We start from the raw sequence: 22,977 nt of genomic DNA on the forward strand, positions 1-22,977 counted from the left end.
CAGAAAAGCTATTATTTAACTTCTTGGGCAAATAGTTAATTAATAAGCAAAACTATAAGAAACATGTCCACAAATATTTAATGGAAGCAGGATTCAAAAGATCAAAACTTTAGAAGCAACCCAAGTCCCCTCAAACATGCATAAGAATATTATGCAACATTTTATACAACAGAATTGTGTACAATTTGTGCAACATACTATCCAACAGAATATTATATAGGAGGCATGAGCACACATGAAGCAAGCAACAAAATACCTGAGTGAATCTTAGCAATGTAATTATATCTCATGTTATGGTATCATTATAAAGATAAAAGCAACTAACATAACATGCTTATAGATTCAATAAAACTGCACAAAAGGGAAAACAAGAGCATGAGATACACAGAATTTAGAATGACAGCTACTTCAAGTGTGCAGAAATGAAGAATGGAGTAATAACCCAAATTACCTTATCAGAGTCTACCTTTTGTTTTAGACAATGGGTATATAAGCATTTAGTGATAAGGAAGGATGGAAAGGAAGGAGAGAGTTGCAAATAAAACTAGGGTAAGATTTTGTCCTGAGACTATCAAGTTGTATAGTGTTGACACAGTCCCTGAAAGAAATCATAATCATTGCTCATTTTATAGCCAACTCCATTTATTGCATTACATAATGTTAAAATATTAAACCTAAATAAGCACCTGGGTATTTAATATAGCCCATATTTAAACTATCTAACCCAATAACTGTATTGCTAAAGAGTTTTTGCTGAGTCAAAAAAAAAAAAGGACTAGAAAATAAGTCTGACCAAAAGCAATATGGTTGTTTCATTGCGATTCTAACATTGGCCAACTTTCATTTGGTCACATGTGTTGATACAGATAGGAAAAAGTATTCACAAACAAATGCCCCAGGAGAAGCTGAGCAGGGAACTCAAAAAGTACATGTGCAGCATACACACATGCTGCTTTTCTTCTCAGTTTTGTCTCTCAGGTTACCCATTCTATTGGAAGATAATCCATTTAGTGTTCATTGCTGTTACGGGAACATGAAGTAATGGAATTAGTCCCTGCATCACCATTAACAAGTCATGTGCACCTACCTGCCTTCTTGGATATTAAAATAAGCTTAAATCATACGTGGCCTATGTAAAAGCCAAAAGACAATAAATCTTTATACTTTCACATTCAAATTTCTTAGCCAAATGAATTATGGAGCTAAAATAGAGATATAATGTCCTTTCAAGGGCTAAATGTCTCCCATTTCACTTCTCAAAACATATAGTGCAGTGAAAGAACAGAGAAGTGTCCTGGGCAAAAATCCCAGGTTCTGCAATACCTGACTCTAAAAATGTTTGATTAATGAACTAATGAACTAAATAATGAGTGAAGGGTGCCATTCTCTAAGTTAAGGAATGTTTGAAAATGGAGTGAGTTTTGGGAGAAGGATATCACGCACCCAGCATGAAATGAGAAATAAATATTAATCATGTTTAAATTGTAAACAAGACATACCAAATTTAGAAATTGCAGTAAGTGGATGAGGTTAGATCTAGGTTGTATTTACTTTGGATGATTTGAAAAGCAAGGTTCCTAAACAAAGTGGTAGTAAAAGTATTTAAACTACATAAAGCAATCGTTTTTGAAACTTTTACTACATGTAAATTGATGTCACATGTACAAATCATTCTCATGAGTCCCTTTTTGGCATTATTTCCTGTACCTAATGTTATCCCATATTTCTGAAGGAAAATAAGTTGTTTCATGGCAAACATTCCCGAATACATACCTATTCCTAATTCAGATCATTTTTCTCAATCCTTTTAATGATAAATTTATCACGTGACTGCCTTACGAATAGGCAAGTATATAAAGTCATACTGATGTTAGGAAAATATTCTATTTACAAAACTTCCTAAAAGGGAAACAGGTTGATTGAAATTGTTTGGGACATAAGACTTTGCAACTTGTTTGTGAGCACAGTATCAAATATTTTCAACAGTACCCAAAGCAAGTAACAGCAATTATCCGCATAAAAAATAATTTGAAATGTCACTGTATTTCCCAAGCTCTTGTAATTTAGTAAGTGATGACATAATTGAGTCAACCAGTAAAAAACGTAATGAAAACATTAGTTTGGAACACAATGTGCTTACATCTTTTAGTCTTTTGTTTCCTCAAAGGTCAGTAGACTTTACTCTTTGAAATATGAGCTAAGAAAAAGAATGTAACATTTGGAATGTGAAACTACATTCATGACTTATCTGTTTTAAAGACCTCAGCTACAAATTCTAATAAGAAATGAAATATATCAGTTATTCTTATCACATACATGAATAGCCCTACCAACATCATACCACCCATGATAAAGAAATATTTTCAAAAGGTGATGATCTAAAAATCTAAGAAGAGAGAACATTCTTGGTCATAATGCCAACATTACCCTGATACAGTAACCACCTAAAGAAAACATGAAAATGAGATCAATAAGTCTCATGAATGTTGATGTAAAAATCTTCCCCAAAATTCTAGCAAATCAAACTCAACATACATTACAAGGATTATATATTATTATCAAGTGAAAATCATTCTAGGGATGAGGGATGGGTTAATATATGTAAATCAATATAATATATCAAAAAAATAAAAATAAAAATTGGTTGATATTAATAGCTTCAGAGAAAGCATTTGCTCAGATTCAGCACTCATCGATTCTAAACAAGATAGGAATAGAAGTAAATTACCTCAGTATACCAAAGGCCATGTATCAAAAATCTACCACCAATATAATGCTTGAGGTGAAAAACTAAATTTTCTCTATATGATTAGAAGACAAGGATGTCTACTGTCACCTCTTCTGTAATTTAGGATTGGAAATTTTAGTTAAAGCAAATAAATAAAAGGAAATCAAAAGAATCTAATTTAGAAAGAAATTAAACTATCATTATTTATAGACAATGTACTATATATTAAAAAAAAATTAAAGACTTCCCCGAAAGTTTTAGAAACAATAAATGAATACAGCAAACTGGCAGGCTACAAAATCAACATGCAAAAACCTTTGCATCTTTTTTATACAAAGAGTGACCAAGAAGAAAAATAAATTAAGGAAATAATTCCATTCACAATTGTTTCAAAAATCAAAGTCCTAGTAATTAAGAAGAAAGTGAAGGACTTAACAATGAAAACTAAAATAGATTGAGAGAATCAATATAATAGAAATGACTATTTTACCAAAAGTAATATATAAATTTAACCAATCCTAATCAAAATATACAAAATATACACAATATTCTCCAAAGAAATTGGACGAAAGATTTATATGAAACTGTAACAGACCTCAAATAACAAAACAATACAAGGAGAAAAAAAAGAGAAACAGAGGCATCACATTCTCTGACTTTAAACTGTACCATAAAGTAGGAGTAATTAAAGAGTAACGATATGATAATGGAATAAAAATGGACACATGATCAATTGAACAGACTAGAAAGACCAGAAATAAACCCATATGCACATTCAGTAATTAATGATAAACCATCTACAACCATACAATGGGGAAAGGAGAGTCTCTTTAAAAAATGCTTAGAATTGGGAGGTCACATGTAAATGAATGAAGTCTGATCACTCTCTAACTCCATGCACAAAATTCATTCTAAGTGAACTAAAGACTTATAAGACCTGCCACTATAAATTAGATAGTGGAAAACTGGTGTTGCATTTCAGGACATCAGTGACAAATAGTCTTGACCTCTATGATAAAGAGTAGAAAAGCAAAAATAAACAACTGGGTTTCCCTTAAATTTAAAAGCTTTTACACAGTGAAGAAAATAAAGTAGTTTAAAGACATCCTACTGAATGAGAGAAAATATTTACACATTACACAACTGACCAGGAGTTAATATCCAAGACATGTAAAAAACTTATTCAATTTAACATTTTTTTTAATTAATCAATGGGAAGATTCAAACAGATAATTCACCAAAGAGGCTATCCAGAAGGCCAATACATGCAAAAAAAAAAAAAAAAAGTTCAGAATCACTTTAAACAAAGGAGATACAGGTCAAAACCATAATGAAAGAGCATTACTCTACCTGTGAAAACGGCACACATTAAAAAGACCCCCAACAAGTGCTGAAGAGAATGTGGAAATAAAAAGGGGGCCCTATTACCTAGTTGGTGGGAATGTAAACTGGTATGGTCATTCTAGAAAGCAAACTGGATTTGCTTCAACAAACAAAAATGGAAATGCATTGTAACCCCAAAATCCTACTCTTGGACATTGACCCCCAAGAACATGAAACTACCGACTCAAAAATTATATGTTATACGATGCTTATTGCAGCATTATTTATAATATGGAAGATGTGGGGGGAAATAAGAGTCCATTGATAAGAGCTTAAAAAAATAGCATGTGCATATATGTCATGGATTATTACTGAGAAATAAGGAAAAACAAAATGTTGCCATTTACTGTAAAATGGAAGAAATTGTAGTGATGCAAGTCAGAATGACAAAGGCAAACGTTGGGCATTTACATAGTGGCTGATAAAAATGAAGCAAAATATCTATAAAATCTAGCAGACACTAGTAAAGTTAGGTTTCTGAGATCGAGGGAGGAAGTCTTACAGGAGATAGGGGCTGTGAAGAAGGGAATATAAATATTGAAAGTTGATAATTTAATAACTGAAATTTTTTGTATATAAATTCTTTTAATGTAGATATATAAAATGGATATTATTTTAGGTGAAATGAAATCCTAAAATGGATCATCTCAATTGAAGGACGCTTGGGATTGTATCAAAAAAACACGTTATATCTAAACAATTACATTGACCTCACTTCTGGAATTAAGAAAACTAAGCATTTGAAAGAAATACAGACTGGATGTTTGTGTAGACTTGTGTTAATGCACATCCATCTCATCCTTATGTTATCAGAAATATGGATCTTTGAAGTCTCTTTATTTTGATTTTTGTTATGTAAATGAGTCATTATTCACTTTCAGCTAGATTTGCTTGATAGCTTACAGAATCATGTAGTAAAAAATGGTTCCCTTGAAATTTTACTAAGCATTTGTTGACTCAGTATATTAATCTTGGATTTAGCAAAATTTCCTCCATAAAAAGACCTTTCAGGGCCCTCCCTGGTGGCGCAGCAGGTTAAAGCACTGCACTGAGAAGCTAAAGCCACTTCCGCATGAGTTCGATTCCCGCCTGCCCCGGAGGTGACCACATGGCTGGCAGACCTCTCCTGACCCACCCGCTGCTCCCCTCAGCAGTGTGCTTCGTCGATCTGCCTGTTCTGCTCCCTACTCTGTCTCTGGTGAAGCCCCTCACCGCCCCTGAACCTCTAGCCTGTACCCCGGTTCTGTATGTACAAATAAATAAATCTTTAAAAAAAAAAAAGACCTTTCATCTTAGAGCTCAGGGATTTTGTGAGATGATTTGCCCAAGCTTGCATTCTCCTACAATGCTTAACACTACTACTCACTTAGGCCCTCCCTGGTTAACACTACCACTCACTTAGGCACAACAGGTTAGTACTTAGCACTGCAAACTAGCAGCAACCGCCTCAGTGCGTGTTCAATCAGTGGCCCCAGAGGTGACCCCCATAGTGCAGCAGACCTCTCCTGACTTGCCCACTGCTCCCCTCAGCAGTGTACTTCCTTGATCTGCCTGTTTTGCTCCCCACTCTGTCTCTGGTGAATCCTCTCAATGCCCCTCCACCTCTGGCCTGTACCCCAGTTCTGTATGAGTAAATAAATAAATCTTTAAAAATATTCTTATGTACAGAGTGGAATGATGGCATGCTAAAGGCGATGTGCCTGAAATTCTCTAAAATGTGAATTGTCGAATCTAAACTCTGCTACTTGCTATTGATAATATATGTATATTTGTGAAGTTGCCACTCCCACAAGAAAGTTGCTAACTTTTTCATCCATCCACTATTTTTGTTTTCCTTCCAATATAAGCTATGTTTTATCTTTAACTCTGTAATGGAAGGGCAGACAGCCAACATGCCATTAACAAATTTATGTTAGAAATTGCCTGTGAAAAAGTGATCCTTCTCCTCAAACATACTTACTAGAATCATTATAACTATGTACCATTATAATAGTAAGGGATCGTTATAACAGTAAGGAGCTACAACATCATTTCTATTACTCAATACTGTAGCAGAAATGAAAAATGTTTTTACCTTCCATTCAAAGAAAAATTATATTCATGTCAACGAGTATCAAGTTTTTATCATGGGGTGTCCACAGACAGTCTCCCCACTGGGAACCTGAAACAGAACAGCAAAGTTCATAGAAACAGAGAAGTGTGAGTGTGTCTTTCTGACCATGACCCAGCATACCCTGGAGGTGAAACCAAAGTGAAAGAGAGCAAGGGCTGTCCTCAAACAGGTGGGGAGTGCAGGCTACATCTTTCTGACTTACCAAGAACTGTGACATTCCAGAATAAATTTAGAAGAAAGTGAAGCTTGTTTGCATTGATAAGTGTGAGGGAGAGGAGACTACAAGAACAGATCAAGTAAGATTTAAGTACATTTTTAAAATATGCTCAACAATCATGGCCAAGAGGGTTCCAACTTTTTTCTGATGTAGCTGCCGTGTCCAAGTAAGGACGGCACTGTGAAACAACAAAATCTTTGTTTAAATAAGTTTCTTCTCCAATGTATAATTTAAATATAAATTTGTATAGTTTTCTTTGCCTATTTTGGAGAATTGAGTTTTAGCTTTAAATAGTGGCAGGATATGAAGGACTATATTAGGTCTGAAAAGAGAAGAATGTGGGCAACATGTGAGTTGGGTAAGAGCTGGAACTAAGTTCATTTGGACTGGCCTTTTGCTGAAAGAGGGCAGTAGATACCAACCCCACTTAGTCGAGTAATTCAAAACTCACAGAGTATTTACTTTAGGATGGAGCCATTCACATTCTTTCTGATGAGAATTGTAAGCCAGATTGTTTACCAAAAAAAATTAAAAATCAGATACAGTTTAAGGGAGTCTTGAAATTTGTATTTGCATCTTTTTTCCAGAGACGCAGGTGGTTACCGGCTGGTTCATGGGCCAACACAAAAAGAAAACATTAAAAAAAAAAAAAAAGATTTATTTATTTATTCATACAGAACTGGGGTACAGGCCAGAGATGTGAAGGGTGAGAGAATTCACCAGGGTCAGAGTGGGGAGCAGAACAGGCAGATCAACGAAGTACACTGCTGAGGGGAGCAGCGGGCCTGTCAGCTGTCAGGAGAGGTCTGCCACGCCATCTGGATCACTCGGGGGCAGGCGGGAATCAAGCTCATGCGGAAGTAGCTTAAGCTTCCTTTGCAGTGCATTAACCCGCTGCGCCACCAGGGAAGGCCAAAAGAAAACATTTTTAAATGGAGGCAAAGGGATCACACTATAAGCATAAAAGTGGGATCCTAAGGTCACTCCACTCACAAAACCACTGTTGACTTATATAGAGATTTAATTATATTCTAAAATAACTGTATTGATGTCATAATGCACTAAAGTCATACACTTGTATAAAATATTTAGTCTTTAAACCCAATCATGAAACGACTAGGTTTAAGCCACATTGCAGGATTTCTTATTTGTCCTTGTTAAAGTTTAATTTTATCAAGATAATCTGTCCTTTTACTTATTCCCCATTCCTCTCTTTTGTGTGTATGCTTCTCTAGAATCAATAAACATGCCACCTTATTTTTCCCAAAGTTAATTTTTGAAGACACACCTAGGGAAAGACACTCAAGTATCTCTCTCAACTGTGTTTCTATCTAATACTATCACAGAAAGTTTTCATGAAGACTTTGGCCCAATTTCATCTTAAAATCTAATGAACATTCTTGAACACCAAAGAAATACCATATAAATGATCAAATTATTGATACATAATATTACATTTTAATATCATAATTAATTAAAATAAATAAAATAGAGGATACCTATCTTTATTACATATTACATATTTTATTACACATTACATATTCCAGTGAATGGTTTCATAAACTGTCCCTAATTCAACAAAAAGACAAATTTCAGAATTCCTTCAAAGATAGTATTTTCCCTCTTGAACTATTAGTTTCTGCTTGGATTTTTTTTAAGACTATAAAGACCACAGTGGAGCAAATTACCACCGCCACCCCCAAATATTCCACATAGCAATTATAGCAAGTGGATTTTTACCATTTCAAACCTGAGACACAAACAAACACAAGTTCCTAGTCATACTGGCAGTACACAACAGCCTTTGACATTGCTAAGTTATATAAACATTATTTCAGGTGTTCAGGAAGCAGGTGTGTCCAATCAGAAGAAAAATATGACTGTTTCTTTAATCGTCCATTAACAATAAGCAGTACTATTTAGCTGTAGTCATTTCATAAAATAACAGTGACATGAAAATCTATTAAAATAAATATATTTATTAACTTAAAATTCTGAGATTTTGACAAAATAGCAATAGCTATTGAACTGAATTTAAATCTAAATAAAGCTTCCTGTTTGGATTTGGGCAATTGTGGGCAAAAGAATTCCCTGTCATAAGCAGCCACTGTTTCCATGTTAGTGTTAGAAGAATAAACATGGGGTTCTCTCTGAAGAGCCCTTATTTCTTCATCAACCAGATTCTGTCACACTTTCTCTAGATATTTCATTTCTTTCCTCTAAACCCTGCCACAGATGATTCAGCAACTAGTGAAGGCGGGGCCTTAGCGCTCAGCTGGGCTTCTGAGTGTCAGTGAGTCACTATCTGAACCACTACTTTGTCTCTTACCATCATAATCCTGGTCTCAAAAACTTTTTCAAAAGTTGGGATTTTAAAAATAAACACATAGAAATGTTAACATTTTCTTTAAAAAAAAAAAAATTTATTTATTTATGTGTACAAGAACTAGGGTGTAGGCCAGAGGTGTGGGTGGGGAATGAGAGGATTCACCAGAGACAGAATGGGGAACAGAACAGGTGGACCCATGAAATACACATCTAATGGGGGACAGTAGGGGAGACAGGAGAGATCTGTTGTGCCTTGTGGGTTTCTTATCTTACTTTGTTGAGAGATAACTAACATATACAAATATAAGATATTTTAAGAGTACATCCTAGAAATTTCATCCACATATATAACTGCAAAAAGATTCCAGACATTAAGCTAGTGAACACATCCATCACTTCACATATTAATTTTTTTGTGTGTGAGAACATTTAAGTTATACTCTCAGAGCCAATTTTAATTACACTCTACAGTATTACCAGCTATAGTCATAGTCGTAAAAGCTTTTGTCTTTTTACCAACCTTGGCCCCCTGGCAACAATTTTCTCTTTCATGTGAAGTGGACTTTTTTTAGACTCCACATATAAGTGATGCCATATAGTATTTGTACTGCTTGATACAAACATGATTTGTTTCACCTAGCAAAACTCCCTCAAGCTCCATCTGTTTGGGGGCGGGGGCGGGGTAAAGGATATCCTGAACAAACTCCACAAATAGGTCTATGGACCCCACTCCCCCACCCCAGACCAAAGAGATCCAAAACACCAATCCCATAATGTCATCACCACGGAAAGGATTGCTGGGAACTGAGGGTGGAATTGAGCAGCCAGGTTTGGTGTACAACCAGATACATGGGCCTTGGGGGACCTTGGTTTTTCACCAGCTTTCAGCATACTATTAGGTTTCCAGCTCAGCAAAACTGGTAGGTCACATTCACCAATTTGTCTCTCACTCTTTCCCCCCGAGTTATTCATTTCTTCATTTTCCCTTACTGTAAATCAACCTTTATTAACCTTTTTGTGTGTGCCTGCAGTTGAGTCTCATTATGAGTCCCCTTTAAGCATGTGGGTGAGGACCCACAGTCAGGCCAACCCATTTCACCTCTAGGATGCCCTATGGCAATTCCAAGTTGTCACAAATGCAAGCTAAGAAAGATTCCATTTTAGGGGTCCTCCCTGGTGGCGCAGCGGGCTAAAGCGCTGCACTAAGAAGCTTAAGCCACTTCCTCATGAGTTCGATCCCCGCCTGCCCTGGAGGTGACCACATGGCGCGGCAGACTTCTCCTGACCCGCCCGCTGCTTCCCTCAGCAGTGTACTTCGTCGATCTGCCTGTTCTGCTCCCCGCTCTCTCTGGTGAATCCTCTCATCTTCCACATCTCTGGCCTGTACCCCAGTTCTGTATGAATAAATAAATCTTAAAAAAAAAAAAAGAAAGAAAGAAAGATTCCATTTTAGACAAGTGACAGATGAGGGGGAGAGAGAGAGAGAGAGATCGCTTCTTATTCATTGTCTATTGATAGGTACTTAGGTTGCTTCTATATGTTGGCAGTTCTAATCATGCTCTAATGACCATAGAAATCAGCTATGTCTTTCTGCTTGGATCACATGGTAGTTCTATTTTTAACTTTTGGAGAAACCTTCATATTGTTATCCACAATGGCTGCACCACTGTACATTCCCACTAGCAATGCACAAGGCTTCCCTTTCCCTACGTCCTTGCCAGCACCTTTTGCTTGTCTTTCAATGATTCATTCAAAGAGGTGTGAGATGATAATCATAATTTTGATTTGAATTGCCCTGGTGGTTAGTATTGGTAGAACCTTGTCATATACATGTTGACAATTTCCATTTCTTCTTTGGAAAAATGTGTATTCTGTTTTTCTGCCCACTTTTTAATGAAGTTGGACTTTTTTGGCTTTTGGTTTTTGCTATTGAGTTGTAAGTTTTCTTTAAAGCTACCAAATTTGACAATTTCTTGTATGTAGAAGTTTTTAGTTTGATGTATTCCCACTTACTTATTTTTACTTTTGTTGTCAAGTCCTAAATCCTTGATGTCAAGATTAATGTCAAATAGCTAGTCCCATATTTTCTTCTAGAAGTTTTGTAATTCCAGTCTTATGTTCCAATGTAGCCCATTTTGAGTTGAATTGTGTGTACGATGTGAGATAGGGGTCTGGTTTCATCTGATTCTGGCTTTACAGTTATAGCTCTATTATTACTATTGCATTGCATTAGAATTTGACAGGAAGTATGATGCTTACAATTTTGTTCTTTCTCAAAGTTGCCTTGGTTAGTCAGTATCTACTGTGATTCCATACAAATTTTAGGATTGTGATTCCATACAAATTTGAGGATTGTTGTTTCTATTTCTGTTAAAAATGTCATTGGAATTTTTAGAGAATGCATTGAACCTATGAATTACTTTATGATTTATATTTTAGCAATGTTTCTTCTTCCAATTAATGGGCATAGAATACCTTCCCATTTATAGGTGTCATCTTCAATTTCTTTCATAGTGTTTCGTGTACACGTCTTTTACATATTTGGCTACATTCATTTCTAGGTATTTTATTGTCTTTGAGGCAATAATAAGTGGAATTTTCTTGTTTTGTCTTTCTGATAATTTGTCATTAATGTGTAGATATGCAACTCATTTGTGTATATTGGTTTTGTATCTGCAACTGGACTGAATTCAGTTATTCGAGTAATAATTTTGAAGGAATGTCTGGACTTTTTGATATGTAATATCGTCTGCAAATAGAGACAATTTTGCTTCTTCAAAGAATTGTACCTCAAAAAGAATTTATACTCCTCTTGACAATGTTGGAAAGAAAAGGAGATACTTTCACTTAGCCAATTAAACAGAAATGGTTGTCATCAAGATGTATCACTCTAATTTGTCACACAATTCTTTATTCGACATTTTATAGACATCTCTTTTGTTCCAGCCATCACCTAGGGCTTTAAGTTGTCAAAGATAATGAAATGGTTATTTGTTTCAGGGTAATTGTCACAAACTAAGTGTTACTTTATCTCAGATTCAGTAATAGTAACTATAGCTGAATTTGTGGGGCAAGCATTTGATTACCCTATTTCTTCCGGTCTGAATCCTCTTGTTCACTGCAATATTAGGAGCGAAATTACCTAAAAGACTGTCCTATGAAAAAGGAAAAGCTGCAAGGAAAGCAGAATTCCTTTACTACCCCTATATGAAGCCCAGTTTGGAAAGGAAAATTAACACACTGAAGAATTCATTTAAATTAACCTATTAAGCAACAGTTGCTTGCTTTAATGTAAAGCAATTTAAAATAAGTCTGATGTATATTAGGGAAGTTTATATTCTGAAGACTTAATGGAAAATAAAGGTCTACATCAAAATATTTGAAATACCGGTGGATGAATATGATGTCCATTTGCTGAACTGGGAATGGTTTTTGCAGTGGGGTCATGGGCTTGGTTTGATCTTGCAGCTTTGTTACTGCTGAAGATGATAATAACATCAGTGTAAATCACTTAACTGACTGAAAATGGCTGCATTGGGATTTGAATTGAGATCTGCCTGACTACAATCTACTTTCCAACACTATTGGGTTCATGTAAATTATGTATTAATTCCCAATATGTGCCTAACTCAGCAGGTCCCCACTGTGGATCTGATTTATTTTCATTAGGAATTCATGTGGCTTTTGATTTACGTTACTGAAGTCAACAGAATTTTTCTAGTATTTTACTATGAGGTTGAGCAAATGGCATTGTCTTAGAAAAAAAGATATAAGTACTTAGATATATCCTATAATCACCCATAAGTACTGCAAAATAAGACATACAGGATACCATGTATATACGATACTAGAGCAATATTTAATCACATAACCACTTAATGTGAAAACAAATCTCTTTCTTTAGTAGCCAGAAGAAATTGAGTCACATACTTGGAGTTGAAATAGCATCGAAAAAAGGAATCATCTACCAGGTGATCAACTGTTTCTACAACAGTCTCATCTTTAGAAAAAATTTGCACTTTAAATAGATCACATTGTATATCTCAAAAGGAAAAATGCTGGTTTCTTTGCAAAACATATAGTACTTTTCTTCAGGAAATTTTTCCAGGTTATCAAGAAATACAACAATCAGGGCCAAGGAAGAGAGGAAGAAATGAAAAGGGAGCTGTGGAGGGAGATGCATTGACTGGGTGGAGTTGGTAGTCAGAGAAAATGATACATATCCCATTGCACAGTAAATCCAGATCAAAATCTGGTACATAACCATAATATTCATCACTTTTTAATCTTGTGTTTAAAATGTATCTCTAAAACACATGTGATGACTTCATTAATATTTTCCTACCATTTAGACTGTGCATCTAAATGAATTGCAAGTAGATTAACTTCAAAATAACCCACGCGATCTTCTCTTGGCAACTCTTCGCATTAACTGAACAAAAGCTCAGTCAGAATGCTCTATAGATGGCCTTGGCGTTTCAAGTCTGCACATACAAAATGACTCAGAAAATTTTTAGTTAAAATTGAGCAAAGTTTTTTGCCTCTGCTCCTCTTGAGAGTGGGATGCCTGACAGTCAAGTGTTCAAGTGGAATTACCAGATCATAGGCGCCAACCCACATCAGTGGCGAGGTGTGGACAAATACAGGCAGGACTCTCATTCAAAACTTAAATGACCCAATCTATCACTATATGCATTTGGAGAAGAAAGGCTTCTCTGATCTGCAAGAAACAGTGGAATGTCTACTAATCAAAAGATATTCAAGCAAAATTAAAAGATTATAGGCATAAAGTCATGTTTTTGACTATGCATGAACAACCAACATAGTCTATCACCATATTGAGAACAAAGGCTTCTCTGGCCCCTAAGGAAAACAAATCCATTGCCATACACAAATTAAAATGCCTATAAAAGTTTCCTTTTATATCAAACTTTGGCAAGACTTGAACCTAAGTAACTAAAGCCCCTCACCCCCTGTTGAAAGTCACTTTCCCACTCTACTGAACAGAGTTTTTTTAACTCTGTGTTTTCTCATTCTCTGCCCAGCTTTGGGCAGTCTGCATTCTATGCTCAGTTTTCATCCTCTTGTTCCTGTCTCAATTCTGGTTAAAGTGAATACTTGAAATACGGTCTCTTCAGCAGCATGCAAACACTCTAGGAATTTGATGCTTTCCAGAATAATCTGTGCTTGTTATGTAAGTACAATCAAAGACACTTTTTCAGAGCAGAACAAAAGAGATTAGATTCGCTTTAGTTTAAATTGTCTAAAGAGAGTTCTCAGTCATGGATTTGCTAATGGCTTCAGTACATAATGGAAACAGAATCCTGCATTTTTATTAGTCACCCAAGAAGGCTTTCGGTTTCAGGTTTTTCTGGGGAGCGCAGTCACAGAGACACTTCTTTTAACAACTTGGAAAAAAACGTCATGTCTGATTAGGAAGTTAGTCATTTCACATTTTGACATCTAATGAATAATGTGAAGTGTAAAGCCTTCACAAATAGCATTTATAAGCAGTCAAATACATCACTTTAACGATGGAAAAGTTCAAGGATTTATGGCAACTTTCTTTGTTCCTTTTAATCCTAATTCACTGCTTTAGTACCTGATATTTGGTAAATATCTGCATTGAATTCAAACAAATGTTGATAGTTCTTTATCTCGATGGGAGAGCATTATAATTTTGTATCAGCAGGTTTTGTGTTCTGAGAGTGAACTTTCTGTTTGATGTTTTATCACTCAGGATGGTTCCAGCCCAACAATATCATTGTCATTCACTTTCCAAATGTGAAATTCACTTTCCAAATTTGAAACATTTTCATGGAGTTCTAAACGTAGAGTCTTCTGAAAATGAGTGATAGAGTAGAATTTGGGAAATGGCCCTTATTTCTGGAGACTGTTTATTGCTTCTTGTTTTAGAAGTGGCTTCAGGCTCGGTCACAGACATCCCTTGAGGCTTTACTTTTCCATTTACTTTGTCCATTTAAGGATAACATATTAGGAGTTTTGCTACCGAGAGATTAAAATAAGTAACATTTGCCGGTGCTTTCTGTACTGACTGCTGCCTTCTTTCCTAGCCTCACTGGCCAGTCTTCAGTACACACAGAGGCAGCCTACCAAGCCGAGTTCTGTCATGTGTCATACTTTTCTGTGTATCCCAAAAGAAAAAAAAGAACAAAAATGTGCCTCTTTGCCTTAAAACTGAAAAGGTAGAATCATACAGTTTCCCCCCATCAGCTGGTAAAGTCAATTGGCCTGTGAGATTGTACTGTAAAACTCACTGAGACTTTATGGAAACTCTTCCAGGACCTGGCCATGGCACAGCTGGCATGTTCCAGCCCTGTTTCTCCAACACTGCAGCATCATCCCACGGTGGCTAGGCAAGAACGGATCACAATAGGAGATACTAAAGCACTAGTTACCAGGGCTATTTTCTGCATTGTTTTCAAATTTATAGCTCTAAAAATAAATTGGGGTGAATATGAATGTCAGAATTGTGATTTTTATCTGTTCTATGTATTTCTGCTTTCATATTTATTGAGTACCAAGGTATCAGTCATTCAGTCTAGACATGAAAAGAGTAAAGCCCTTCTCAGGGTTCATAATTATATCTTATCATTTAAATATGTTCTCTTAAAAAGTCATCATCCCTGGGCCCTCCTTGATGGTGCAGCGGGGTAAAGCACAGCACTAAGAAGCTAAAGCCAGTTCAGCATGAGTTTGATCCCCAGCTGCCTGGGAAGTGACCCACATGGCACAGCAGACCTCTCCTGACCTGCCCACTGCTCCCCTCAGCAGTGTACTTCATCAATCTGCCTGTTCTGCTCCCCACTCTGTCTCTGGTGAATCCTCTCACTGCACCTGCACCTCTGGCCTGTACCCCAGTTCTGTGTGCATAAATAAATAAATTTTTTTAAAAAATAGTCATCATTCCTTCTCCCTAGAGAGAGGATAGGTGTCGTTATATTTAGCTAGTACCTATGTTTTTATTTTATAGTTTGAATTTCATGACAGCAGTGAACAAAACCAGTTTTCCTGAAGAGAGAAACTCTGATGGCCGTATTGAAAGAAAATAGTGGGTGATGAATAAAGCAGAGCATATCAGGGCAGGAGAACTGTCAGAAAGAAAGAGCGAGTGGAAAGAGCAAGCAAGAAATCTGGAAAACACAGGCAAGAAAGCCAGGATGCTCATTGGTGCCCCTCATAGAGCCTAAAGAAAGATATACAGTGTCTTTCTTGATACATCATTTCGTTAAATGAAATGAACCTCTCCCTATACCATGTAGTATCGATGCATTTTTAAATTATGTTAGAGTGCTTATATTCCTAGAAATCAAATATGTAGTATTGATGAAGTTCATGATCCATCACTCAGCCCTACTAGGAGCAAAGGTAAAAAGGCCGAGGTAAGGCCATCCTCTCTAGAACACCTGCTGTGATAAGGCTTGCTTCCTGTGTGAGCATATCTTTACCTTTTGGTCTTAGGATCATGATAAATAGAAAACTTTAAAACTGAATTAAAGGAATATGCTAGGGAAAGAATGAAGTCATCTCACATGTTATAAAATAACACACAATATTAAAAACTGCTTCCTAAAACAAGTACCACTCCAGCAAGCTCTTCTAATGAATTAGTCACAATTATTATAAATCAAACACTTCATTAAGAAAAATCACAGGATCTAATAGTAAAACAGAAATAAATGTTGTAACCATTTCTTGCCTTTATGAAAAGAGAGATGAACTCAGCTTCTTTGACTCTTTGTTCAAAATATATGCTAAATATATTAACTATTGCTTAGTAATAAATTCACCCAGTAGTAGATTGAATATAGTAAATAGAATGTGATAAGGTGATGATTTCAAAGAAAATAAATTAATATAATAAGTTGAATAATGTAAGATCATGATTTCAAAGCACCAGGATACCATTTACATTTTTGTAAGAAGACACTTAACAACCAATGATCCTTTCAGGCACAGAGAATAGAAACTGTTAGCATAAATTTTGTGGGGAAATTTAATTTTTAATAATAAAGGAATATTCTCCATTTTCATCTATTAATGGCTACCATTAAACAAAAATGTAAGTTTATGTTTGTGAGCACAGTGCCGATAATAATTGATATTATTTGAAAAGAGTCATAAATTCTGTCTACCATATAAAATCCTGACTTAAATAAGGTTAATGATAATTGCTAATGTGATATTAGTACACAGATATCCCCAAAACATACCAAAATGAATATTCATGGTATTTTGTCCTTCATGCTAGTAAGCAAATTAATAAATCATTTTTTTTCTCTACAGGAATATTGAAGACTTTAATACCAAACCCTCCAAGGTCAGAATGAATACAGGTATGCTATCTCAGTCTTAAATTCTTTAGCCTTGCTCTCTAAAAATTATATTCACCCTCAATCATTAGCTTAACACTCTGCTGATCTTAACTGTGATTTTGATTAGATAGACAACCTAAACTCATTCCTTGATGTTTTAGTCATTGGGCTCCATTATTATAGCTATTAGAAGTAAAATTTTCTGTTTTACCTACTTTTTCTGTAATTATGTCTTGGAATTAACTCCTGCAAATCTTAGGATTCAGTACTATGTCATCTGCATGGTTATTTTTGGACTCTCTCACTTAGAAGAAGCTAAAGTCAAAATTGCTCTAACAGAAAGCGCCTCATTCTAAAAGTTCTTTCTGTTGAAAGCAGTTACAATGTCAGAATTTCATAGAAAATCAATTTCATTAATCTATACATACATATCAAGTCATAAGCATTGTATTTCTGATGTGAGAAAAGTTGTCTCCAAATAGCTGAACAACACTGATGCCTCTGAGCTCTTATGAATACAGATTAATTGTGAAAGTGTTGGTGATACAAGCTGTGTACATAGGAAGTTTTTGCATAGTACAAATATTTTAGCTTCTATTTTCACCTTCTTCCCTCTGGAATTTTTATATTAGTAATTATTCTGGAAGACAACTTTGTCACTGAAATGTAATTTATGGTTCAAAAAATAGCAGTCACCTCATGGTAAAGGAGAAAAGATGATTCAAAATATTTGCTGACATCAAGATAGTTTCAGGTTTGTTGTCACTTATTGTTATCAAAGCGCCTGGAGAGACAATTAACAACCACCTATAAATAATCCCTATAAATAATCCCTAAATCGAGTGTAGAGACCCGCTCCTCTGTGCTTGAGTCAGTGGCTGCTTCAGCAGAGACCTGCTCTAATGACCTCAGAAGGTAGGGAGCAGGCAAGAAGAAACGACTTGAGACATCCACAGATCCAAGGACACTGATAGAGCAAGAGAAATTGGAACCCCAGAAATGAACCAGGTAAAAGCATTTGGGCAATTGGAGGTGTGGAAATTTCCATTTAGACATGGAAATGAAAGGAGGACTTTTATTAGGCAAAAGAGACTGCAAAAAAGCAGATAGGATGCAGAGCCCAGTGCTGAGTGAGGATTAAATCATGCTGTAAAGCTACAGTTGTGCCAAAGCATGTTCACATGAGGTAGTTATATTTACTGAGTGTTCTAAGCTCTTTCCTCACAGATAGGATGAACATAGCTTCCCAATATGCTTCATTTTGTGGAATGCTAATTTTCCTATTTATTATAACCTGGTTATGACAGAGGCATAATATGGGATTATAATAAATATGCCATTTTCATGTGCAATGCATTCAGTGGTTCACCTTCTGATCCTAGTAGCAAAGCAGGCAAACGGAAACTGGTAATTCTGTTAGGTTGCTGGGAACTTGGAGCAGCATAAATACAACACTCAAAGCATCTTCTCATTTTTAAGTAGTAGCTTGGCTTTGTATGAAAGTGAATTTGCATAGCTTCTATGCAAATTTCTATTTGCGTCTATGAGTGAATTGATGCATGTAAAATATGAAATTCAAAATTATGCATGTGACTGGAACTCTTGGTTTAAAATTCCAAAGTCAGACTACAATGTCACTATAAAAACATAACACCTTTAAATATGTAAATATTCCTGTGGGAAATTATAGCAATATCTAAAAATTGAAGAAAAAATTTTTCCCTAAATGTAGTAATAAAATGTGTCTTCATTATCTATCAATTGCTAAAGAGATATATTGCTGTCTCAGTGTCCACATTACAAGATTTAAAACAGATCCTTTTAAACCAGTGCTTCATTTTTAGTTGAATACATGATCAATTAACCAAAAGAAACAGGACTCATTTTCCATCCTAAAATATCTAAACAATGTATAAAGTGTAAAATATGGTGCATTTTCACTCTTATTACTTGTTACCCATTGTTTTCTAAGGCAAATTTTATCTATTAATGAAAGAAAGGAGAGGACTTTAAAGAGCTTATTGTTTGCAATTTTCCGGCAATAGAAACAGCTTCCAAGAATTTCGTAGCTCATGAAAGTGACCTAACAAGGCTACAAACCATAATGAGTGTTAGGCAAGAGTAAAATTAGGATCTTCTGATATGGTGTAAAGTATGCATGATAGATTCCTTATTTTGACATCTAAATATCTTGAAAAATATCAAAGCATCAACACACAACTAAATAGAAACAGAAAACATATTTCTCTAGTTCTTCAATTTCACAAATAACTCAGTTTTTCCAACTAAGAAAAAGTTATTTTTGTTAAACTTTATTAAACTGTTAATGAAGTCAGTCTCCATTTATTTAATGAATATCTTAGAGTAGTTTAGAAATTACTTTACTTTGAGGTTCTCACTCCTTGGTTTACAGTGCCAAGATATTTCTGTCATTTTTTACCACATTCTTCAGTTTAAAAAATCTATGTTCTTTATTTCATTAAGTACTATATAGTTAAATACTATATCCCATCAATTCAGAAGCAATTTAACAAAATTCACATGAATTTTATTTTTTTATAATCAGTTATTTTCTGTGTTGAGCACTGCATATGTTGAGCACCCCAAACACTCTCTTATTAAATTATACATTGCCACTGTCATTTACCAGTCCAAAATGATTTTCACAAGGTACTTGTTTTTCATCAGAGCAACCACCAAAAATCCAACTTTTCAAAAATGTGGCAACATCCAAAGGGAGAATAGTATGCAATCTATTATGCTGAAATGGACCAAAAATTCATGCAAGATCTGCATAATTGTCAATTCTCCTCCACCACCCTTGTGAATCCACGTGCCCAGGGCACGTCAGCACACAGTCTGGGAACCACAGGTTTAATCCATATGACCCTGGACTTCCTCCTTCTGAAATATTTCCCTTTTAATCTCTGCTTGTCTTTGGAAAGTCAGAACTAATAGAAAACAAAACTCTCTTAAGAAATCATCAGTTTTCACTTTAACACTCCTGACTGCATAACCCATTTTAGCCTGTTGGTAGCCGCTCTCCCCACATATTCAATAGCATTACCTCACTTTATCAGGAACACATGTCCTTTGTAGCTATTTACAGTTTGCCAAAAGCCTTTTGGTGCCTCTTTTGAAGATTTCTTCAGTTGTGTGTTTTTACCATTTGTCTATGTTTGGTCTTTGAATTCTAACCTTTGATTTATTTGACTGTCACTGTTGTTACAAGTCATTTTTCAGTTTTAAGTTATTATCTGCATTGGGAAATTATTATTTTAAATATACATCCAAGAAATTATGTTTCTGATTTGAAAATTGTTCTACCAATTTTAAGGTCTGTTGAACTTACTACTTGTGATTTAATCAAAAATGAATTCAACTAATAGTTCCAAGCATTCTAAAATGTCCTTAATTCCATTCAAAATGGATAATTTTCCTTCAGAAATAACAATAAAGAATAGTATATGGCAATATATAATGATTATGGTATCATATTGATTTTTTTTTCTTTCTTGTTGTAACTTTAACAAAATTAAAGTTGTCTTGGTTCCAGGGGACTGAGCAAAACTATTTATTGCACATGCCATATGACAAAGGAATGTGGAATGGAATTGGAATTTATTCATAAATAGAACATTAAACTTCCTATTTTAGAAGTCTCATTACTCTGAACTCTACATACATAGTAAAATACAATCCATTTTTACATGTTTTGCTTTACATTATGATTTGTTTAAATGCAAATGTATAGGTTGACATATACAAAAGCATAGAAACAACATAATTTTTAAAAACATGGTCATTTCAACATCATATATATCAATATTTTATTTCAATTACACTAATAATTTATGTGATTAATAAAAATTATAGGAAGACATATAATTTCCACAATGTGATTTCTTTATGAATTCCATATGTTAAATGTATTCTATATATGTCAGTTAATGCTTCAAACTATCTTCAGGAGTCCTAATAGCTAAAATACAGTAAAGCGTGAAGGATAGATCTGAAAGTATATTATATTATATCATAGCTCTTAATCATAAAATATAGGCTATCTATAACTCTAAAAAGAGATAAGGCTGCTATAAATTTAATATGAATTGAATTTACACAGTATAAAGAAAGTTGAGTTCTACAACAATATGCTCTGTCATTAAAGAAAAACCAAAAAATGTTAAGTACACACTCTGTTTCTCCCCCAAAGCATTGGCACAGAGTTCCCAGGCCCCTGATTTTTTCTTTTGTTGTGTTTATAGTTCATTTTATTCGGGGTGGGTGTGTAATTTGCAGATGCATTCCATGGTTACTGACTCTGGCCATCTTTCTCACTGATGTCTGGCACGTTTCACTGAGGATGCATGACACTGCATGTGCTTTCTCCTCTGCTGTGGCCTCTGCTATATCATTTTTTTGCTTCCAGATAGCGGTGGGTGTGCTCGCAAACGTGCTGCCATGTCTGTCACATTAACATCTGTGAAGAGAGTTCAAAGTTCTCCAAACCTATTGGCTGCAGGTATAATATCACTAACTCACAGGATGTCGCATTTGAATGGCTTTATCTGACCTTTCTCTCTTTCCAGAATTATCTTGTTTGGATGATTAAAGTGGCTGTAAATACTTTCCTAATGACCCACAGGTTCTTACTTTTCTCATTTCAAGAATAGCTTCTAGGCCTTCTGACTGTTGTTCTAAAAAGGAAATCCAAAGGAAACTGATATCATGTAGAAAGACATTTTGAAAGTCTATTTAAAAACAATAGTCCCCTTGCCAAAAATGTGTTTAGTAATTTCAAGTGTTAATAATTACTTAAGTTTTGGCATCTCATGAGCTGAAGCAATATAATGTTCAGTTAAGATAACTCTTAGGTACATTAGTTGTTTAGACCTAAAAATTGTTGTGGGGTAGATGGTCAACTCTTGTTGGCAGGAAGTGGAATCTTTATTAATTTGCTTCTTCATTAAAGGTTGCAAACAGATTGATAAATAGAATATTAGTTTTGTGAGAAACCTGAAACTTTCCTTCCCTTAGTCCATCTGTAAGAACCTACACACACACACACACACACACACACACACACACATACATAAAGAGTGAGCTCTTGGTCTAATGAAAATTAACTTGTATCCACAGGTAAAAATATACTGTAGAAACTAACTGGGAGTATGCTATTTCAACATCCACCAAAGTAGGCCACTTTGTAATAAATGTCTATCATTATTTCCCTGAATTTTTAGTGTAGTGCTTAAACAGCATCCAACAACTCCAGAGTCTCTAAACCCTGAGAAATGTACCAGATCTTTGGTGACTGCCGGTTGGTTTGATTGTTGGCTGTTTGATTTGGGGTTTCTGACTTTTTATTCATAATATTCATGGATTTGGAGACAGAGTAGGGAAAATATGGAAAGTGTTTAAATAATTTAAATTTGCACTGTGCATATCAGCGTTTTGTGTATACACACACACTTAGTAGTTAATAAAATATTAATGATCTTCTTGCCTGTAAAGCTACTTGAATTACCCACTTTTTTAAGGAAAGAAACAAACTTCCACATAGAGAATCCATTCCTGCCCACCACCCCCAATCCACAAGTGATTTTTAATGTCTAAGTTTAAGTAAACATATGGTACCAGGTGGTACACAATGTATTTTCAATTGTTAGTTTTTAAAACTGCAAACTGCATTGAGATGTGTGTAGTATGATTTCATGTGGGTTAAAATTATATACATATGTATATACACATATGTATTTGTACATGTTTATCAGTATGGATGAATATGAACAAATATCAGGAGAAATAACAAATATGTTTTTACTTGAAATACCTTAGGGGAATGGGAATCCAGGAACAGATAATCATCAAA

At 35.0% G+C, this 22,977-nt stretch overlaps 1 protein-coding gene across 6 annotated transcripts in view; it reads left to right on the top strand.

The window, feature by feature from the left end:
• Nucleotides 1-22,977, top strand: part of SORBS2 (sorbin and SH3 domain containing 2) — a 194,678-nt gene that overhangs the window by 93,977 nt on the left and 77,724 nt on the right. For all 6 annotated transcript variants that reach the window (XM_012724884.1, XM_012724885.1, XM_012724886.1 and 3 more), the window contains one exon: nucleotides 17,077-17,126. In XM_012724884.1, coding sequence (XP_012580338.1) covers nucleotides 17,117-17,126 — 10 coding nt within the window. In that variant the 5' untranslated portion in view covers nucleotides 17,077-17,116. The remainder of the gene's footprint in view (nucleotides 1-17,076; nucleotides 17,127-22,977) is intronic.

Source organism: Condylura cristata, unplaced genomic scaffold (assembly GCF_000260355.1).
Source record: "Condylura cristata isolate star-nosed mole 26May11 unplaced genomic scaffold, ConCri1.0 scaffold00014, whole genome shotgun sequence".
NCBI lineage: Eukaryota > Metazoa > Chordata > Mammalia > Eulipotyphla > Talpidae > Condylura > Condylura cristata.